The 21,741-nt window shown below is 43.2% G+C and overlaps 1 protein-coding gene and 1 long non-coding RNA gene across 2 annotated transcripts in view; one reads left to right on the top strand and one right to left on the bottom strand.

The window, feature by feature from the left end:
- The first annotated feature begins 2,770 nt into the window (after positions 1–2,770).
- On the top strand, positions 2,771–7,920 carry EIF1B (eukaryotic translation initiation factor 1B). The gene is made up of 4 exons (XM_003207260.5): positions 2,771–2,952; positions 4,422–4,585; positions 5,246–5,347; positions 5,943–7,920. The coding sequence occupies exons 1-4, from the start codon at positions 2,922–2,924 to the stop codon at positions 5,985–5,987; spliced, it is 342 nt and encodes a 113-aa protein (XP_003207308.1). The 5' UTR covers positions 2,771–2,921; the 3' UTR covers positions 5,988–7,920.
- Positions 7,921–18,090: 10,170 nt separating this feature from the next.
- The window catches only part of LOC104911558 (uncharacterized), a 35,076-nt gene continuing 31,425 nt past the window's right edge, over positions 18,091–21,741 (bottom strand). The window contains exon 4 of the long non-coding RNA XR_014884179.1: positions 18,091–18,257. This is a non-coding gene — a long non-coding RNA (uncharacterized LOC104911558). The remainder of the gene's footprint in view (positions 18,258–21,741) is intronic.

The following is a 21,741-nucleotide window of genomic DNA, read 5'->3' as shown; positions in this document are numbered from 1 at the left end:
CTTTTCCCATTCTTGCATAGCAGCTCGTCTGATCATAACCCTTTCCTCTCCAGTAAACAATATACACATGATGGACATTAATTCCATCCATGAGTACAGATTAGGACCCAGAAATTGGTCCAATTGTTCTGCTACTGCTATAGGATCCTCAATTAAGGATTTCATTTCCTTCTTGAAATTCCTGACCTCTGCGCTAGTTAGTGGGGAGTTTACACAACCTATCTGCCCCTGTCCCAGTGGGATCTCCCGTAGGGGGTACATAGAGGTGTGTGTGCAGTCAGTGTCAGGGAAAGGAAAGTTTTCAATATCCCTCTTACATTGTTCTAACTCCCTTCCGAGCCCAGCATGCCCTCCTTCCTGTGAAATGACTCTATGAGTCTTCTCTTGCTCTTCTGGAGAAATGCCTGACACCTCCTGTACTACATTAGGGTTGTATGGAGGGGGTAGATTCTCTAGGAGATCCCATCGATTAGCTCTCTTTTCTGATTCCTCCTCCTCCTGATCCAAATCTTTCTTTGCCAGCAATAGACTGACCTCTCGTGACCAACAAGCAACATATTCTGTTTCTTCCTCTGACAAGAGAGTTTTATTCTTTACATATGAAATCAGAATCTGACAGATCCAGTCTTTGTCAGATCCGTATTTTGGCCAAAATACTGATTTTCCCTGTAAAGGCTCTCTAGGCCAAAGTTGAGTACAGTATCTAAACATCTTTTTCATGTCTTTGTCCCTAGTTTTGGGGTTGGTTTTCCAATTTTGAAGCATTTCTCCCAAGGGGCTATCTCTAGGCATAATTTCGGGGACCTTTTTCCCGTTCTCGGAAACTCCTATTACCATCCCTCCAGAATGCTACTGTGAACTACCCAGCTCATAGGTTACCAAACCCTGATTCTTGGATTTTGGGTTCAATCCCTCCGGAGTACTACGCTCCTATCTCTCGGATTAATAGGGGTGTACTGCTGGCACTTCATCAAGTGCACCGAGTACCGTACACCAACAACTCCCTTCCGAGACTCTTCCTTTCACCAACACAGCCACTTTGTCCATCTCTGGCTGTGCCCCTCGCAGGACAATGGAACGGCAAATCAGGACTTCACACTCACTTCACACAGAAGTGCATCTCAGTCACACACACTCAAGAGTCTCAACCGATCCCCAAGGCAAGAATTAAATTCCCTTACCTTGGTCCATGCACGAAGTTACTGGGTCACAATAGCCAACACCCATGCGTACCTCCCTCTTGGCTTTCTCAGAGCCTGTCCTTTATGTAACAGTTTCGGTTTCTTATCGGCCGTCCCAAAGTGTCACCAGACCACCTAAACAGGGGGTGCACCTATCCTGTCCAGGGTAGTGAGGGAGACCCCTGAGAGGCTATAATTATCCTGGAGGAGCCCCCAAATTGTTGGAAATATCCAAATAGTTTTCCAGGACAGTATCTCTGATAAAGCAGATTTTATTCACAATTGCAATGTTGAGCCTCCTGCAAGCAGAAGCACACACAGAAAACAGTCTTCTATCTTTTATCCCCTATTGCCCGACGCTTATCTCTCTCTCCCCTGGGTCCTCATTGGCTGAGTACTGCAGGTTCACAATCTTTCGCGACGCTTCACTAATCATACAAATACCAAGTGAACACAAATCTTTACCACTCAGACACAAATATCTTAATTGATTAATTGCCTTCTAACAATTGCTTTCTTAACAAACATCTGGTCATAACTTTCAGATGCCTGCTTTACAACATAAACATAAACGCAACCTCTTAATTGTTTAATTACCCCCTAGCATTTGTGCCCTTTACACTGGGTCATTGTTCTGGTCATTTATCTGTCCTTGCATAGAGATAAGCTTGGAAGGATAGAGGGGAGTATCTTGGAGCCTGCCTATGGCATCCTAACATTCCCACAGAGTGGGACAGTTCTGCTTCGTGTAAAGGCCCGGAGTCCTTGAAAGCTCGTTAAATGTATTTCACTTCTGTGGCCTAATGAACAACCTAAATGTTTAGAACATTTAAAGTCTATCTCAGCTTTGGGAGTAAGAATTTGTCACGTAATTCGGTAACTATGTTTCTAAAATATATTACTAATATGTATATGGTATTTCTACTTTTCACATCAGCTATTTCTAAGGGTATGCTACAGCTTACTTCTTTAGATCAATTGCCCTTTTCAATATCCAATGCAGAAACAACATTTGCACTTTCCACAGAGGGGAATTCTGTATTGGGATGACAAAAGGGGAAGACAGAAAATTCAAACGCATTAGTGTGAACTGTCTCTCCGAGCACAGCCTTGGGTGCTGAGTTAGGCCTAAGAGGGAGTCTGTACTCCCAAACCGCCTGAAGAGGAAAAGGCTTCGATGACCTGGGACTTCTCTGCGGAAGCAGCGGATTGCGAACATAAACATACGCACGCACAGAGGCCCCAAAGCTAAGGGTGCGGACCCAGCAGCCATGCTCCCCCAGCGGCGGCGCGGTGCACTCTGGGTGCCGTAGTCCTTCGGCGCGGAGCGGCGCCGCGCGGCCTACGGCGGCGGGGCGGGGAGAACTCGGGTTCCCGTGAGGCAGCGCGGGGCCGGCGGGGGCGCTCAGGAGCGCTGCGCGGGAGATCCGCCATTTTGTGAGGAGAAGCGGAGGCCGCTGCTCGTTAGCGGTACAGCGGGGCGGCGTGCCGGGGGGGCTCCGAGCGCTGTTTTCCGCCGGCGTCCGCTCCTCCTCTCATTCCTCTCTCTTTCTGCTCCCCTCGCAGGTTCGTCCGCCTCCTTGCGCTCTCGTTATCCCACCCCTCGCTCTTTCCCCACCCTCCCCGCTCCCTCCCCTCCCCGCTCCCCGCCCCCGCCGGCACTGCGGAGCCGCAGACGTGACCCGAGCGGAGCCAGCCGCGGCCTTTCCCCGCTGCGCCAGCCTCTCGCCGCAGAATCGCATGTCATCTATCCAGAACCTCCAATCCTTCGGTAAGAGCCCGCCGGCAGCCCCTTCCCCGTCCCCGGGTAGCCGCGGAGCCGGCCCCAAGCGAGCCCGGTCGGTGTCGGGCCGCCGGAGCCCCTCGTGCAGCGCCATTTCCCAGCGCTGCGGTTTGAGGCCGCCTCCGGCTGCCTGGCCTTGTGCCCCGACATGGGGCAACAGAAGCCGGGGCGTCCAGCTGCTTGCTGGCTTGTATCATAAATAACGTTGCGAGCCGGAGCGCGGAGGGCATTGTCCCATGGCACTGGTGAGGCCGGACCTGGAATACTGCGCTCAGTTTTGGGCCCTTCACTAAAGGACGCTGAGGCCCTGGAGCGTGTCCAGAGAAGGGCAGCGGAGCTGTGAGGGGACTGGAGCGGCTGAGGGAGCTGGGATTGTTCAGTCTGGAGAAGAGGAGGCTTAGGGGAGACCTGATCGCTCTCAACAATCACCTGAAAGGAGGCTGTGGTCAAGTGGGGGTCGGTCTCTTTTTCCACCTTAGAAGAAATAGGGTGAGAGGGAACGGCCTCAAGTTGCACCAGGGGACGTTTGGGATATTATCAGAAAGAGCAGTGAGGCAGTGGCACAGGCTGCCCAAGGAGGTGGTGCAGTCATCATCCCTGGAAGTGTTCAGGAACTGTGTGGATGTGGCACTGAGGGACGTGGTCAGTGGTGATGGTGGGTCAGTGTGGAGGGACTAGGTGATCTTAGAAGTCTTTTCTAACTACAATGATTGTATGATTTCATTACATGGAAACCCTTCTTCTGAAATGCCTGTTTCACCAGTGTTAGGTACATTTAAGCTTCGAAGAACTTCAGAGCTAGCATTTCTGCATTTAAAGCCTGAATAACCTTGTTACAATTCTTGCCTAAAGTTGAGAGGTTGGTTCAGAGACTGCATCTGGCGTCTCATAGTGTCTTGCTATGTTTTACATTAAGAGCTAGGAATTTTGTCTACTGAAAATGCTAGTAATGTAGTTGTCATGGCATACAATTTATGTTTTGAACTTCTAAAGGTGTGTTCGTGCAGGAGTTGTTCTATTTTTCTGTACTTAACCAGTTGATCTGATTAACAAAAATATGACCACCTTACAAACTTTTTTTTTTCCTTAAAATACTTAATGACTGTTTGAAACATTGTGTGCTTTTAAAAGCAAATACTGTATAGGATTCTTCATTTCAGGTGCGGAAGTTCACAATTTACAGTTAACAATACATAAATAGTGCAATAAAATAGTACTGTGACTGAAAAGTGTTACATCCAGACAGGTATTAAAGAGCACTGTGGTGAGTTGGTAAGCCAGGTGAAACTTAATAGAGCTCTAGAAAGTAGTTTGGTTTTAACAGATTCTGAAACAGGAGAGAAAAAGAGCTAAATTATCCCTTAAAAAAAGACCTCTGTAAGGTGAGGAATTGTTGGGTTTTGAGCTTGTTCTTTTTTTCTTCCATGGGATTTAGATGAATATTTTTCTTCCTGTAGACCCCTTTGCTGATGCTACAAAGGGTGACGACTTACTCCCGGCAGGGACTGAGGATTACATTCATATAAGGATCCAACAGCGAAACGGAAGAAAGACTCTAACCACCGTTCAGGGAATTGCAGATGACTATGACAAGAAGAAACTTGTGAAAGCCTTCAAAAAGGTGAAATTGTTGACTTAAGAATAAAGATGAAAGAGTTATGATAGCTACTAATGTTAAGTAACCAAACATTTGTCTTACATCATTCTTTATAGTGGACATCATTTCTAAGATTGCCTTCCCCAACCTGTTTCAAAAGTTCCATTGGTGTCCAGTGATACTTGTTTTTTGTTAAAAAGCTGTTTCTTTCCTGTTAATAAAATTCAGCATATTCTGAATTGTTGATTTAAATTTCACAAATATTTGGCATTGTGGATGTAAAGAATAAGATCAATTATAGATAAATTATTTCTGCATTCCTGCTTCTGTCAGAGTTGAGTTACCATTGAAGTAGAGACCTTGAGTTTTTCTAGGGTAAAAATACTTATAATTTTTAATAGTGCAGAGCTGGAAGAGTACTTTAGGCCTTTGTTTTTTGTTCTTGTAGTTAACATTGGCCATTTTTTTTAGGGTGGGAGCCTCTCTTTATTTGAATTTCCTATCAGCACTTGGTTTTTCTCTCTGTATGTATCAGGCACATTCGATTTGCTCTCAGAGTACATGTAGCCTTTGCTGAGCTTGGCAGTGGAACTTAGTGAGCAGCTTTTGTGACAAAATTCTCCTGAAAAGGCTTACTAAGCAAAATCATAATGCATGTCTTACAATATAAATCTCTCTCTTTAGAAATTTGCTTGTAATGGTACTGTGATTGAGCATCCTGAATACGGCGAAGTTATCCAGCTTCAAGGTGACCAGAGGAAGAACATCTGCCAATTCCTCTTGGAGGTGAGGAACTACTGATAAATACCTTGCAGTATTCTAAACCTGTCTGAAAGTACTAGTGTAATTGATGGCACTAATGCTAATTAAGCAGTTAAAGATGTCTATTATAGTTCCTTTATACTTGCACCCAAGAAGTAGAATGTCATTTGCAGGATGAGTAGACCCTGAGCAAAAATGTTGCTTTGGAGTGCATTTACCCTGCTGCAACACACCTTTTGTTTTCTGGCAGTGCAGCTCAACTTCTCCATTTGTAAATCAAGTCCTTGATGCAAACCATAATTTTAAAACTGGTGCTTCTGTCGAGGAAGAAGCTGTCGCCACTGTTTTGCTGATTCTAAACCATTGAAGACTTGAGTGCTAGGACTACAGAAAAATCCAACGTCTGATAGGATTTATTTTTTGTGTAGTAAATTCTTCTCTGTGGCCCAGAAACAGTCCAGAAAACAGAAAACTGCTTTCTTGAGAAAACAGAAAACTGCTTTCTTGAGTATATACTGTATTTCAGTTTCTTTAATCAAAGTAGAAGATTGTAATGACTTAATACCACAATATCTTCTATGTGGAAGCTGTACAGAAGTTTGTTGCTTTTCTCCTGTAGATTGGCATTGTCAAGGAAGAACAACTGAAGGTTCATGGTTTCTAACCCACCTCTACTCCCATGAAGAATCCTGCAGTGTTTGGTCCTACCCAGCCTGGCTCTTCTGTGAAAAATGTATCTTTGCAGTGAATGGACTTCCCTATTACCTCACCATTCTGAATTGGTTTCAGATTTGCATGACTGTGTGAAACATGTGGTGTGTAGACTAGAAACACATAAGAAAACTCCAGTAAGGTGGTAATGAAGACGCTTGTGAACTTCAGCACATTTCCAATGGAAATGTTTTAGTGATGATTGTTCAGTTGACTGTTTTCACCTGACTTAACTGTGTGGGTTGTATTAAAATAGTGTGTGGTGTTGCTTAAAAAATAAAAGTTGATTCATGTATTTTCTGGGATATCTGAAATGCTTTAGCTTAAGGTTTAAACTAGTGCAGCAGCCTTACTACAGAGTGGCTGAAGTGTTTTGTGGCAAGTATAGCTCACTGCTTACTGAAAAAAAAATGGCAAATCTACATGAAGTATTAGCTGGTGAATCAGTAGATTAGCTTGATGCAATCTTATGCTGTAGCTGTAAGACTAGAGCTTTAAGTCTTTTATGTAGGTGTATCTTAATAGCAGCATGATAAGATGTTCTTTGTTGAGTAGCTGAATCTTCTCTCCAAAATTTACTGCAGTATGTAGTAATGGTGTTAAGCGTAGTAGGACTAACATAAGTTCATCTACTTAAAGCTGCTATTACTGAGAGTATATTAAACATCTGGGTCTTGAATGCTTCTCCCAAACCATTTGACTTTCACCTCTTCTGTCAGAGTGAAGGGGAACGGTACTGAGTTGGATTCTGCAATGACTGAGCATTTAACGTTGGCAGGCAGAGTACTTCTATTAGCTGGTAGTGTTAGCTGCAGAAGTGAGGAAAGGAACAGGCTCTTCACTAAGCTTTTTTTTTCTTGTGAGAAAAGTTTGAATATGGAGGATTTTATTGGGTTTGGATGTTACTAGAGAAAGCTGATTTAGGCTTTATTCAGTGTTATAGTAGAGGTGTTGGGGGGTTTTTCTACCAAGCTCCTCATCTAGTTTTAGTTAGCTGTAGGTATTTAGTGTTTTGAGTGCAAAGCAGGTCTCTTAACGGAATGAAATGACTTCATCTGGTGAATGTGGAGGGAAAAAAATTGATTACCAAACTAGACATCAAGAATGTGAGAAACTTTCCTGTTTATTACCACCTGTGTTTGTACTCTTCATGTTCAGAGGCATGTTCAAAACAAATGCTCAGTTGTAACCCATCAGAACATTTTTGGATTGATGACTTCAGGTAAGAACCTTTATGCCACTAACAACAATTGGGGGAGCACTGCAGATCATTCGTATGACATTTTTGTACTCTGTGGTTTAGATAATTGTAAGAATCCACTGTTCTGTCTCTTTCAATTTCCACACATTCTTCCTGGTGTTACAGGCCTTTCTGTTCCAGAAGGGTGTCCCAGAAGAGAGAATACAATTAAGGTGTCATGTGCTTAGGATGAGGAGGAAAAGCCTCCTGTAAACACAGAATATCAACACATGGAACTAAAATCCAAAGAATGACAACCATTACGCTAGTCTTGCACATTAGTGAGGTAAAATCATTGTTCCCCAAGTTTACCAAGTCCCGATTCACAGGTGATTAATCCTTTGGTGTGTGTAGCACTTAATGATCTTCATTTTATCAAATCCTGGAAAAAGACGTTTTATTTCAAAGCTTGTTCTGTTGCCCAAGGGGGGGAGGAACACAGTATAGTCTTCTGTTTCACTGATACTACATGAGTACTTGTAGCGGGTTTTTGAATTGGAGATTAACAAATGATTAGCAAGTCTCATGTGTTACTGAGTCAGTCTTCATTTCAAATGATGTTCTGTTAACTTTCATTACCTAAGCTGAGTCATTTCTCTGTAGTCATTCTACTTGAAATAAATAAGAAACTATTTTGTTCCCTTCATTTAAGAGTGCTTTCTGAAAGGAGGAGTCTTGAGTTGATAGGTGGCTTGATTTTTATGCTGTACTGGTGGAGCTGCTTGTGCTTTGACCTTTGAAGAAAAAAAAACAAGAGGGAATAAGTAGTACATTTTAAGTTCAAATTGTTGGGATTTGTTGTTGCAGCAAGCAAAAATTCATCTTGTTAGAAAGAATGCAGGAATTTGTCCTTGAACTGTTTAAAACTAGCGTCACGATGAGATTGTAGCTAACCATGTTACAAACATGGCTTCTTCTAGAGAAAAGGCTTCCACAATTTCAAGCTCTATTGTCTTGTATTGAAATGTCTGTCAAAATGCAGACTTGAAATGCAGACCCTTGTTCCAGGAAAGCTGAAGAACACGAGACTAGAAAAAAGAGCTATTTAGGTTACTGCATGGGAAACATAGTTCCACAGTGAAGCCAGTGTTCAGACTTTGTCCCAAAATAAATTAGAAAATAGGATGTTGCCTGTAATTACTGAGGCAGGAAAAGGGAGCTAGAAAACACTTCTAAACCTGCAGGGACTGAGGCTGTGCAAGCTCAGACTGCAGATAGTTGTGTTTTCTTCTGTTGTAATATTGTAAAGCCTCTACACTCTGTATCTCCAGGATTGCCTCCTTGAAGATACAGAGGTTTAACTGCTAGTTGGAGTTGGGTGAGGAACTGCTGTTTCATAGCCTTGCTATGCATAGGTATATTAGGCTATTATAGCTGGCCAGTAAGCTGAAGTAAGCTGTTGTATGCTCTGAACAGCCAATTCCTATAATTTATCTATACAGCTGTTGAAGGAGAGCATTGCTTCCCAAACTCTGGTAGCAGTCAGTGTAGAAGGTAGTGGTTTAAGTCTGTAAGCTTTCCGTTCTCTGTGAATTATCAGGCACTTGACCTGCCCATGTGGTCTGCCAAGTCTGGCCCTTTGTTTCAGAGACAACTGTGAAGAGCACAGCTATGGGCAGATGAGCACTAACTTTCCCGAGCAAAAACCTTTGAAAAGGAGTGCACAAATTGAACCAATGAATACCATGTGCACAATGGCATTGCTTAACATCTCCTTTCCTGCAATATGATCTTTGTACAGCCTAAACGAAAAGTGTTCTATTCTGGATAACAATTTGGAGGGGGAAAACAGAACACAAAACCTTAGGAAATAAGCTCGTCTCTTTAGTCTGCCATAATTAGTTTAGGTTTTCCTGGAGCTGACTTCTAGCATTGCTATTTCTGTTTGTGTATTTTTTAAAACACATAACAGAATTTCGAGAGCTTGGCATTTAAGGTTCTAAATGCATCTAAATTGTAATGCATCATAAAAGTTGTGAGAGGTTGTTGGGAGTTTATCTTACATATCTGAAAACTAAGCAGAATTCTGCATTTGTCCTCTTCTGCCATCCTGTCTGTAATCACTACGCTGATGCCTTATAGATGCATAATGTATTCACAAACCACCAGTAAGCAGGGGTGAGGCAGTGCCCCCTGCTGTAACACGTCCTGGTTAGAGTTTGTGTAAGATCTCACGTGCTGCCCTGTTACAGACTGTGCTGCTCTAATCTTACAGTATAGGACAGGTACTTCGAGTTCCAGTCAACAGTTCTTAATCCACCTGGAAGGCTCCAGGGTACAGAGTTTTCACTGACACCCTTGTTTAATTTGGCTCAGCCTTATCTCTTATTATGTGAATATATGTATGAGACTAGTATTTATAAAGTTAAAGAATGTGACAGGCCATTTGATAATTATTTGGACAAGTCGTAACCTGTATTAAAGTATTGCTAGAGAGCTGAGACAACAATCTTTTGAAATAAAATGTACCAATGTTGTTTTATGTATGTTTTTTTTTTTTTTCTAAAGCAAATGGGATTTTAATACTAGTAAGAAAGGGTTGTTTTTTCTTTTTTTGGTGGAAGATAAAAGTACCATTTAATGGTGATGTATGTCATCCTCTTGTAACACAGCTTCTGATATCTTCAAGGAATGTTCCATTTCCACTTTTAAATATCTGCTGTAAGCCATGTTAACTGACTTAAAAGTATTGAGACTTGTTCTGGGGTGATGGTAGCTCTAAAACAAAACAATGACTATTGGCTTGAGATCTGAAATTTTATGTTAGAAGACCATCCAATTTCTTTTAAAAAGAAGCCACTAATGTGTGCACAAGTTTGGTCTGAGCTATTTTAGAACGTGACATCTGTGAAATGTAACATCACATTTCAGAACTGAATTTGGGGTCAGATAATAGTATTTGTGCATATAATATTTTTTTCCCCATATTTTAAGCCATCTTTGCTTATGCATCTTTGCTTATCCATCTTTAATTATGCAGGTGAAAAAACCCCACCACTTTAATCTGTATTATGAAACTTCGGTTAGAGTAGCTGAATTCTGTGGATGTGGTTGCAGGTAGAATGGCCATGCTGCTTGAAAATGGGATTCATCTGTAGCTGTTTGTGGTCCCTATCTAATTAGGTATGGAAACAGCACTGTTCCTACAGTACAGACAGACAACTTTTGGGTGTCATGATGGAACTCCTGACTCCATGAGAGGTGGCACTGCAAGTGTTTTGGTAGTTGTCCATGCTGTGAACTAGGAGGGTGCTCATTTAGATGGACCTAGCAAATGTCGAATACAATGATGTATAACTACAGAGTAGTTCTGCAGTGAGGAAGGTTAAAAATGGCCTATTCCAAAGAGTCCTGCTGGAAAAATCAACTAAGGGCAACCCTTGTTGTAGAGGAAGCTGCCTTAGCTGCTTAGTACATCTACAGTGTTAGGCTTATTTCCTGATGATTGATGGGCTGCATCAACATGCATCAGTAGTATCAATACATCTGTACTTGTTAACACTGGTGAAAAAGATAGCTCTGCAAACACACTTGTCAGACCTACAGCACCTGTAACTCAAAGCACAGATTTGGATTGGGATGTCAAGATGCAGAACAAAACCAGTGTCTGGGTTCCTTTGTCCAGTAGTAACTTGTAAAATGAGCCATGAGTTATTCAAGAGAATGAGTGAGATTTCGGTATGAAAAAAAGTGAATACTAAAAAGAGAATTTTCCTTCTTTACCCACCTTTCCCTTAGGTATGATTTTGTAGAAGCATGAGGATATTTCCTGATTGTCCTGAAGTGGTTTTGTTTATTGGTGGAACACTGAATAGTGCTTTGTTTGAAAGCACTCACCCACCCTTGCTTGCCCTGTCTAGATCACTGAACTGCTTCTGCAGGACACTGGGCCACCGAGGGGAGGGACGTTTCATGGGGTCTGTAACTTGTTTCATTCTTAGAACAAAGTCACAGTGAAACCAAATCGTTGTTCAGTAACACAGGAAGGTACGTGCATAATGCAACAGCACGTGTTTCTGCAGGGGGCGAGGAGGAAGGAGGTATCTGTACCACTTTGCAGTGCAGAGACGTGCACTGTGTCACCTCACCTGAAGCCAACACATCTTCTGGCACCTGCCTTGCACTGTGCAGGAGCAGCTGCGTGGTTTCCATTTCTTAGCTGGTTTTTATAGCAGACAGTTTGGTACACAGCTGTGTCTCCAGCAATAAATCTAAACTAACAGAACATGCTGTTTAGGGTGTGTGATCTGATGGAGCTGGATGCTTGGTGTTGGTGTGTTACAATCCTTCAGTTACCTTTTGTCTGCCCGATAAGGCATCCTGACAACTTCAGGACAATTCCCTCTGAACGAGGGAATTTGTCAGTAGTCCACTGTGGAAGTTTGCAGTGGAGGAAAAAAGCCCTGCGAAACTGGAAATGGGCAAGGCTGGCAGAGAACAAGTGAGCATCTGAGGACATTATTTTATACACAAAATGGAAGTACCCAGTTGCCTGCTGCTGGATGAGGGTGCAGCAGCGGAAATGCAAAGGAAACTTGCTCAGTTTGTTGCTTAAAATGGCAGTACCACTTTTACATGGCTGTCTCAAGGCTCTACAGGGCGTTAAACAAAAAAAAAAGGTGATGTGATATTTGAATTATCTAGGCTGTACCATTCACTCCATTTACTTGGTGGACTCACAGCTCACCTAAATCACAAGAGATGATGTCTGATCTCTGATTATTTCCTGGTATGTTAGCAGCTAAGTTGATTTTGGACTGCTAATACTCATATTTTTTTAGGAGGAAGGCATTAAGAATGTTTTAAAAGGGGAGCTTGGGGGAAACAATTGAATAAAAAGAGGCAACGTGATAATTTTCAAGTGCTTGACTTGTGGGGCTACGTTTCTATAAATCAACTACTAACATAGAAGCCTCTCTTACATTATGTAACAGGCATTTCTTACCCAGAAGAGTTCTTGTGTTTATCTCAGTGCTCTAAATCCATCCCCTAAGCAGTGCTTTCTTTCAGATCCCCTTGCAGTAAGACAGCATGGACTGTGTGAGCTTTTGGCAAGCCTGTTGCTGCTTAAGTTGAGCTGCCCAGCTCTGCACATAGCGCAGCTATGTGATGGGAACAACACAGCTGCTGAAAGCTGCATCAATTGCAGTTTATGCCTCTGGTCTAGTTTAGTAATCCAGGAAGAAAAGGGGTTGACTTTTTTCCAGTCCAAGTATGCATCAAGAGAAATTGTCCTAAAACTGTTGAAATTGGATGGACAATATTTTCCAGATTGTATCTCATAGTGCTGATACTGGCAAAGCATCCACTGGGTTTATATTTTCAAAAGTGGGCCTTTGATGGTAGGCTATACAAACAGTTTCAAAATCGGGCTTGTAACAGCCAAAACCCTTTGTTTAAGAAAGAAGAAAATGTGTATGGCGTTGATTGAAAAGTGCAAGTGCTTGAGATTAACAGGTTTGAAGCAGTGTCCTGCAATGCAGAGATGTGAGCTGACTTCTGTGGTGTGTGCTTACCTGTCTACCATCCTCTGTGTGTGATAAGTGGCATTGAAGTGATCAATAATAAGTAATTATTGTGAGATCACAGAGAAAGGATTTTAAAATATTTTTTTCTTCCCCAAAAGCAACTAAATAACCAGCCTCTGTCAAACCAACCTATTTTATCAGCTTGAAATATGTTTTAAATAAAGCTTATGTAAATGTCTGCTTGCTGTTTCCAGTCTGTATCCCTAGATGGCAATGGAAGACAGTACATGCTGAGTGTGACAATAAACCAGGGAATGCATAGAGGGAAACTGTGGTAAAATTCCCAGGTGATTGTGCACTCATAACCGAAGTTGTACCCTAAAAGAAATTTCTTCTACTTGACAGGAAGAGGAACAGAGATCTGTCCTTAGATGTACCCCTTCCATATGGCTGGTACCCTATGGCTCCCCTATGCCATCACAGCATAGCTCAGTGCATGCTCACCACAGCCTCTTGCACACCTTCCACAGGGCGGTCCTGGTGCTCCAACTTAGAGAGGAGAAAAGTTCACTGGTAGAGGCCACAATGACAGTGACCACAGTGTCTTTGTAACAAGTTAAAGTCAACTAATGGCAAGGGGCCACAAAAAGAGACAGACGTTTTCCATCTCTAGTTTCCACCAGCTCTGACAGTTCTGGGAGGGAAATTGATGGGAAGTGATTTGCTTTTGGGGGGAAAGAGTTGGTTCTTGTCCACTCAGTTTTCTTGTGCTTGCAGGCTCAGAGAAACATTGGTGTTGGGAATGGTTCTGCTGGACTGAGGCGGAGGAGAGAAAATTGGGGTGTGTGTGTGTGTAAGGGGAAAATAGGAGTGACTGCATGCCAGGCCCCGATGTGCTGGAAGGAACCAGTGCTGCAGAAGCAGTCAAAAGAATGAGAGATGCCAGTAGTGGCCCTGCTAGGGGTCAGAATTTTGTATGGCTAAAGTCCTCTCCTGTGCCACCCCAGGCTGCCTGGGCCCTTACAGGTATCTGTGTGGACCTGGGCATGGATAATGCCTGGGGGCTCATTCCTCTCCCATGGATGTATGAGTTGGAAGCAGCCCATTAGAGATGGAGTCCTTGAGCAGTCAAAATGCTTTGGATTTCTGCGGATACAAATTAAAAAAGAATTTGAAAAACACTTTTTAAAAAATCTGTAACATCAAAACTCTAACTGGCTTTTATTAAAGCTGTCATAGAAATGAAAAATGCTCTGAGTTGGTAAGTGTTGGACAGTGCTCCTATGGCTTTGGCTATGAAAGGACAAAACTTTATCACCATGTGATCTTCTAGGAAGCTTGTATCTTTTCTTAAGCTGAAATTGCACAGAGAGATTTCTAACTCAACACTTGATTCAGTAGCTGCTATGAGTCAGTAGCAGTCTTTCCCTTGGCCTTTGGATGATTCAGGTGAATAAATGGAACTTCGTGCAACTGAAGCTTCCCTTCTGTATATTAGCTTTTTTTTTTTTTTTTTTTTTTTTGAGGAGTGAAGCATTATGTGATGACAAGATTCCAAAGTACATCGTGTTCATGAAATCTGATTTTCTGAAATTCCAGGGCCAATTCTATCAAATGAGTAGATGACTTGCACCAGGTGAGCCTGGTTCCAATCACTGGGCATGCAATATATAGAATATATATAGAATATATAGAATATAGCACAGACATGTGCAAAGTTATGTCTCCAGATAAATCTGTCAGTAATTTAAAACCTGTTTTCTTAAAATTATGTATGTATGTATGTTTCTTGTTTGATTTTTTTTTCTAGAAAAAGCAGGAATGCTGACCTTTCCTGCTCAGGAATTTTAGATGCTCATGGACTTTCTTACTGTGCACTATAAAAGCTGGGTTCAGTGTTTCATGCTCTCTGGTCTGGTGGTGGGGCACATTTTGATTTGCTAGCTTATTTCAACTAGCACCGTTCCATAAAATCAGGTACATTTATGTCACTGAGACCTAATTTTGGAAGGTGAAATGTAAGCCCCTCTGGATTGATACAGAAGACCCGCCTACATTTTGGGATCCTCAAGCAGAAACATTTCCTGACGGCTATCAGACTAACTCAAAATGAAGTTCATGTTCCTTGCTGAAGGTATTTGTTAGTCTCCCTTTCTTTTGGTTGTGCTGAGTTCAGACTCAATTTTAAATTCAATAAGCTGCAGTGAAAACTTTTTGGTTTGGGTTGGGTTTTTTTTGTGTGTGTGTGTGAAAACAATGGAAAGGTGTTCGTCATCAGGTTGATAGATGAGCTAGCAAATGTTTGAAAATCCTCAGCTGCTCGTTATCCATGATGGTGTATTTCATTCAATTACCACTTACAACCCTGTTCCTATAAGGCAGGTACCCCATAGCTATGAGAAACAAAAATGACAAATTACATTGGTGTTGCACTCTTAGAACTTTGAGCTTTTGGTTTCCTTATCTTAATGTGGGCCATGGGAGGAAAGCTGCTCATTTGTTCACAGTCTGATTTCCAGCTTCCTAGGACCTGAGCTTCCAGCACACACTGTTCAAAAACACAGGGAAGATTGTGATGTCCCGTGTCTGCTTGCATGGCACCAGCTCTGCCTCTCTGAAAAGCCATGAAGCTCACAAAACTGCAGATTGGACATAGTTTACAGCAAAGATGCACTCTGCTTTTATTACCAAGGCTGAACTAGTTTGTTCGTATATTTTTCGTCTTCCCTTCTTCTGTACCCTATTGTTGCACCATGAAATTGTATGTGAAGGCTGAAGTGAATTGTTTGGGAGAAAAATATTTTATTTTCCTTGTTAAGTGTTTGAGTGTCAGCATGAAACGTAGAATTAAAATTTCCGCCTGCAAGTTGAAAATACTGGTCTCAGAAAGGGTGCCTGTCTCTGATGCACCTTCTCTGACTTGTACCTGCCTTGAGCTGAGGCCCTGCAAGTGGGAACCTGAAGAGGAACAGACATACCCTTTCTCTCCTTGTAGCAGTTGGTATATAGGATCATAGAATTGTTTGAGTTGGAAGGGACCCTTAAAGGCCATTTAGTCCAACTCCCCTGCAATGAATAGGGATACCTGCAGCTAGATCACATTGCTCAGAGCCCCCTCCAGCCTGATCCTCAATGTCTCCAAGGCCAGCCTCTCACCACCTCTCTGGGCAGCGTGTTCCTGTGCCTCATCAACCCTTATCATAAAAAACCATCTTCCTTATATCCAATCTAAATCTCCCTTCTTTTTGTTTCTAACGATTTTCCTTTGTTTTATCGCAACAGACCCTACTAAAGAATCTGTCTCCTTCTTTCTTGTAGCCCTGTTTTACAGTGACTGGAAAGTCAGTCTCAGGTCTCCTCAGAGCCTTCTCCAGGCTGAACAGCCCCAGCTGTCTCAGACTGTCCTCATAGTGGAGGTATTCCATTCCTTGGATCATTTTTGTGGCCCTCCTCTGGATGTGCTCCAACAGGTCCATGTCTCTCCTGCACTGAGGACTCCACATCTGGACACAGTGCTCCAGGTGAGGCCTCACCAGCACAGAGCAGAAGGGCAGGATCACTTTTCTCACCCTGTTGGCCACACTTCTTTGAGTGAAGCCCACGATATGGTTGGCTTTCTGGGCTGTGCAGGCATATAGAACCACAGAACCATTAAGCCTGGAAAAGGCCGCTAAGATCTTTTAGCCTAACCATCAACCCATCCCCACCATGCCACTAAACCACGTCCCTCAGTGCCACATCTTCATGTTTCTTGAACACATCCAGGGACAGTGACTCCACCATCTCTCTGGGCAGCTTGTTCCAGTACTCTCAGCACTCTTTCTGAGAATTTTTTCCTAATATCCAACCTGAACACATGCATCAGACTTCCTAGTCAAGCCTTATTTCCAGCCAGCCTTATTTTTCACTCAGTGCTGCTGTTTGTTTACAGTTGAGTGTAATCTACAGTTTTTACAGCAGTAGGGAAACGGTCCCTTGACTCTCCCAGTATGACACAAAGCTGCTGCTCACTGCAGGTCTCATTTCTTTGACCTCTGGATGCTGAAAAACAGCAGAAAGGGAAGCACAATCGTAGAATAGCTTATGTTGGAAATCGCTTTAAAAATTCCCTACTTCCAACTCCCTACTGTGGGCAAGGTCAATTAGAGCAGGATCAGGGTGCCCAGGGCACCACCCAAACTGGCCCTGAACACCTCCAGGGATGGGGCACCCACAGCTTCTGTGGGCAGCTGTGCCAGGGCCTCACAACCTTCATAGTGAAGCATTTCTTCCTGATACCTAATCTATACTCTCCTCTTTTCTGTCTAAAACCACTACCCTTTGTGCTGGCACTACACTCCCTGACAGAGAGACTATTCTCACCTTTCCTGCAGGCTGCCTTTAGTTGCTGTAAGGGCGCTTAGATCTCCCTGGAGCCTTCTCTTCCCCAGACAGAACAGCCCCATCTCTCTCAGCCTTTATTCATAAGAGAAGTACTCCATCCTCCGTGCACCTTCATGGCTTTCTCTGTATCCCCTCCAACTGCTCGAGTCCTTATGCTGGGGGGGGCCTGAACTGAACGCAGCACTGCAGATGGGGGTTCCTGAAGCACAGCAGAGGAGACCCCACTCCAGCTCAGAGCCCCTCTCACAGCTGTCTGGCCCCTGCAATGACCCTGAGCTCTGCAGGCCCCCACAGCATCACAAGCCCTAGGTCGGTCCTGAGGGTGAGCCAGGAGGCTGCAGAGCGGGTCTGCACTGCCCCTACCTGATCACAGAGATGAGCAGCCCCAAGGGGTTCTTGCTCCACACTGTTGGCTCATATCCAACTTCCAATCCACCAGTACTTCCAGGTCCTTTTCATCAGTGCTGTGCTCCATCCTTACATCCCTCTGCTGGTACTGATAGTCAGGTTGCCACGAAGCAGGTTCAAGACCTTGCATTTAGATTTGTTGAACCTCATGAGGTTCTCCTGGGCCCACTTCTCAAGCCTGTCTAGGTCTCTCTGAATAGCATTCTGTCCCTAGGTGTGTCAACTTCACCACACAGCTTGGTGCCATCTGCAAACTTGCTGACGGTGCATTTGATTCCACTGTCACTGATGAAGATGCTAAAGAGCACCGGTCCTGTACAAATTCCTGAGTGGTCCTGACACCACTCATCACTGATCTCCGTCCTGTCATTGAGCCACTGACCACCACTCTCTGGATACAGAAGTTAGCCAAGGCTCAGTGATAGAAGCTAAGGCATCAGTCCCTCTCCAATACTGGCTAGAGAAATTTGGTTGGTTCAGACACTGGGGACTTGAAAGTGTGCTTCATCAGAATGATGTACTCCCCTCCAGCTGTCTTACCTGCTGAAGGACCTAACTGATGCCACCACTGTTAAGATTTCAAACCACAGCTGGCAGAAATGGAGTAGGTTACCTCTGGTGCTGCCTTTCTGCTGCCATCTCATGCAGTCACACTGTAGAACAAGCTGTAATCCAAAATGTAGCTTAACATCTTCAGTTCACATGTTGAAGGCTTCCTGATCCCCTGTGGCAAAAAATAAGTATATAAATACCATTCCAAATATATAAATCAATATAATTTCCTGAAACGTAGAAGGTTCTGAAAGATGCATTTTTTTTCCTTCTATAGTGAGCATTTTAGTTCCATTAACTATGTGGAAAGTTTCAGATTCTGTTGAAATGTTAGCCTTGAGGAAAGATGACTTACTCTTTTGGTTGAGATGTCTTTCTTTTGGGGCTGCTGAACTCTCATAGCATTTCAGGTCATTCTGGTTAGCGTCACTCTCAAGTATGGCAATTGTAGCTTGCTGTGTGCTCAGGGACACTTAGTTCTGCAAGACCACGGCTGCCTCAGCATGGCTCCACGGGAAGCAGCTAATTATTCCTGGGGCAGGAACACAGAGTGCCTCTGGGACAAGATGCTAAAAATGGCAACTGCAAGTGGGAATTAGAAAAGGAGGGAAAGCAACCAACTTCAGGAAAATGGCACTGAACTCACATTGGTAACTCAGACACTGACCCTGGCTGCATTCAGAGCAGACTTAAGTGATCCGACTATTATACTTGAGAGAGAAAAAAGGTGGTCTATTGATGAAGCCAGGAAATTGAAGCTGTGATTTGACAGATCTCAGATCTCATCTGAGATGACAGAGGAAGATCCGATGATATGTTGCCACAAAAATGAAAAGGAGTAACTTTTACTCAGAATGAACATGCTCATGCAGTACTAGGAGCCCACGGCACTAGGCACCACTCAACATCACAAGCTAGTGCCTGCCCCTCTCCAAACATCATGAAAACAGGCGCTGGAGGTGAGTTTAAGAACTGAGTTTGAGAACTGCAGTGTTCGATGGCACTGGTGTTAGGTGGTCTGCCTGCCTCGCAGTGTGATGTAAAAGGTGGCAAGGTGAGCAAAGGCAAAATCCTGATTTGGGACATGGTCCCCTTCCACTGGCATTATTGGTGGAAGTGAACTTAGAAATGAATGCAACCTGTAAGGCCAGGTAACAGCTGCTTAGACTCCCTTTGGAAACTGCCAGTAGTGCTTAGGGGCAGGCTCCAGCAAGTCTCTCAGGTGCATGAGTGCCTATTGATTGCTGTGGGACTGCAGATGCCTTAATTATATTTCCATACTTTGCCCAAAGCTCTCCTAATCCTCTCCTCGAGTTCCATTTCAGGAAACCAAATGACTGGAACTGTCTTGAGTGTTTGGAAAGCACACATGTTCCCTCGGAAGCAAGGACTTGCAGGCATGTCACTTAATTCTGGAATGTATTGATTACAAGATACAGAATCCCAAGCCAAACAATTTGTTTGACGGATTTGTGTAGTCCTTACTGATTTCATTCCTGGCCTAGATTAAAGCTGTAAGCGTGACTCAAACGCTTACATTGCACACTTCTGTACATGAGGACTTGTCATAAAACTTATGGACTGAGAGCATCAGCCTAGATATGAGCAAGAAAGCCATTTGGAGCTACATAGGCCAACCTAGGGCAGTTTAATGGAATTTTACACGTTGGGTATGCTCAATTTCAGCTAGTGTAGCAACCTAAGCAACCTACACACCTAAGAGAGTGTAAACTCCCTCTTTCACTGTTGAAGACAGGTGAGTACTTTAACAGCGCAGAAACAAGCAGATTTTGTTTCTCACTGAAAAGTGTGGTTCTTCAATGCACGTAGATTCTTTACTGGGCTCCTAGCTGAAGAACAGAGCTGACTGCATTGCATTATTATTCTCAGGGCCATGGCATTGCTTTTATGTAACTACGGCTGTGACCTAGCTAAAAATGAATCTGTTGGTTACTCAGTAAAGAAATTTGGACTACCAGTTATTAGTTTGAATGAAAAACTGAGGTTTTACTACACTAATAGCTGTTCCGGAGACTTGCAATTGCGTTCATGGACTGGATCTGAAGGTCATAATTTCTTTAGATTTTTGAGCAAATATATCTTGCAAGTAAAACCAGATTAATTTAATAACCCAAATTGGCAGGGTCTGAAGTGTTTTCAGAGGTACCTCTGCATTTTATCAGATTTTTAAGATTCCTATGATTTCTTAACCACCTCCTCAACTTGTTTTTTTCTTATTAGAAAGAATATCTTTTTTTTTTTCTTTTGCTCTTCAAAGGCAGAGTGAGAAAAGATCCACCAAAATATACTATTCATCTGGTTACCTTCTTCCTTCAGCAAATCCTTCAAATCACAATTCTCCACATCCCAACTAGCAGCACAGGCAGGGTGCAGAGAAGTTCTCCTGCACATGGGACTGAAATTCAGGCTTCAGGCAAAGAGGTGGTTCCAGGTGCTCTGCAGAGGCCTCCACTAAGGAATCACTGAGTAAGATAGAGAGGCACGAGGTTGTGTTTTTATATTGCTGGAAGGCAAGAGTTGAGGAAGGTGATGGAAGGGAGGAGAGGGGAAGAGGTCAGTCAGTTCTGCTGTTTGTATAAGTTCTGGAAGTGTAAAATAAATATTTCCTGAGCTGAATAAATACACCTCTTCAGCACTGATGAAATACCTCAATGTAAACAAACCAAGTTTCACTGTCCATCCCCATCAAAGAAACCACATAACAACAACAACAACAACAAATCCTGCACATTGTAAGATTTCATTGTAAGATTTCATTTCTGCTCCCATATGGTTGTGAGCTGCTCTTTCTCAGGGGTGAGTAGTGGAGGAAAAGTTGCTGGTAGTTTAGCAATAATGTTTAATGAACTGAAAAATGATCTGTTTGTAGGAGGATTAATAACTCTCTGCACATTAATCTCATGTTGGTTTGTTGGTGAAAAGAACAAATGTCTCATAGTGCTGTCCTGCAGCTTTCAGTCTATCCATGTCACTCTCCTGTAGCCCAGCTTTCAGAGCAGCGGTGCCAGTTGTGATCTTAGAAAGTCTGCAGGCTAATTTCCAAACCACACTACTTTTCAGTGGTGAGCAATAAAGCCTCACTAGGTTTTAGCTCTCCTGAGAAGGTCTAGCCGCAATTCCCTGCATAGTTGCAATTCTAGTGTTGCTGTTGGAAGTGATGTGTTTTATCAATGGGAAAGTGAGTGCTTTTGAGCTACCCTTCCCTTAAAATCCTGGAAGAAACCAGGGGTGTACATTTTACCACAGAGTAAACTCAGCAATGGCTAATGCAGATGAAGCTGTTCCTCCAGGATTATTTTCAAGTAAAAGCTGTAGGTATCATGTCACGATGCAATGCCACAAAGGGAACAGTGTCAGGAATTGGGATGTTTTAAAGCTTGCATCCCTATGTAAGCTTGGATTTAGTCACTAGTGGTGGAGATAGTAGAAAGAAAAGATCTAAAGGGAATATTTGTGATGCTAACTCTGCTGTTACAGTCTGTCATCCCTGTTGTGTATGAAGAATGGTTTAAAGAGTTTTCAGCTCCCCCCATGAAGGAGCTTTCAGAAAGGTAAATCGTTACAGCAAAGCATGAGCTCTACAGCAAACACGGCATCACTGCTGGTACCTCCAGGAATGGGATCTCCAGCATTAA

The sequence above is a fragment of the Meleagris gallopavo genome, chromosome 6 (genome assembly GCF_905368555.1).
Source record: "Meleagris gallopavo chromosome 6, MGAL_WU_HG_1.1, whole genome shotgun sequence".
NCBI classification, from domain to species: Eukaryota; Metazoa; Chordata; class Aves; order Galliformes; family Phasianidae; genus Meleagris; species Meleagris gallopavo.
This window is presented reverse-complemented; position numbering and strand designations above follow the sequence as displayed.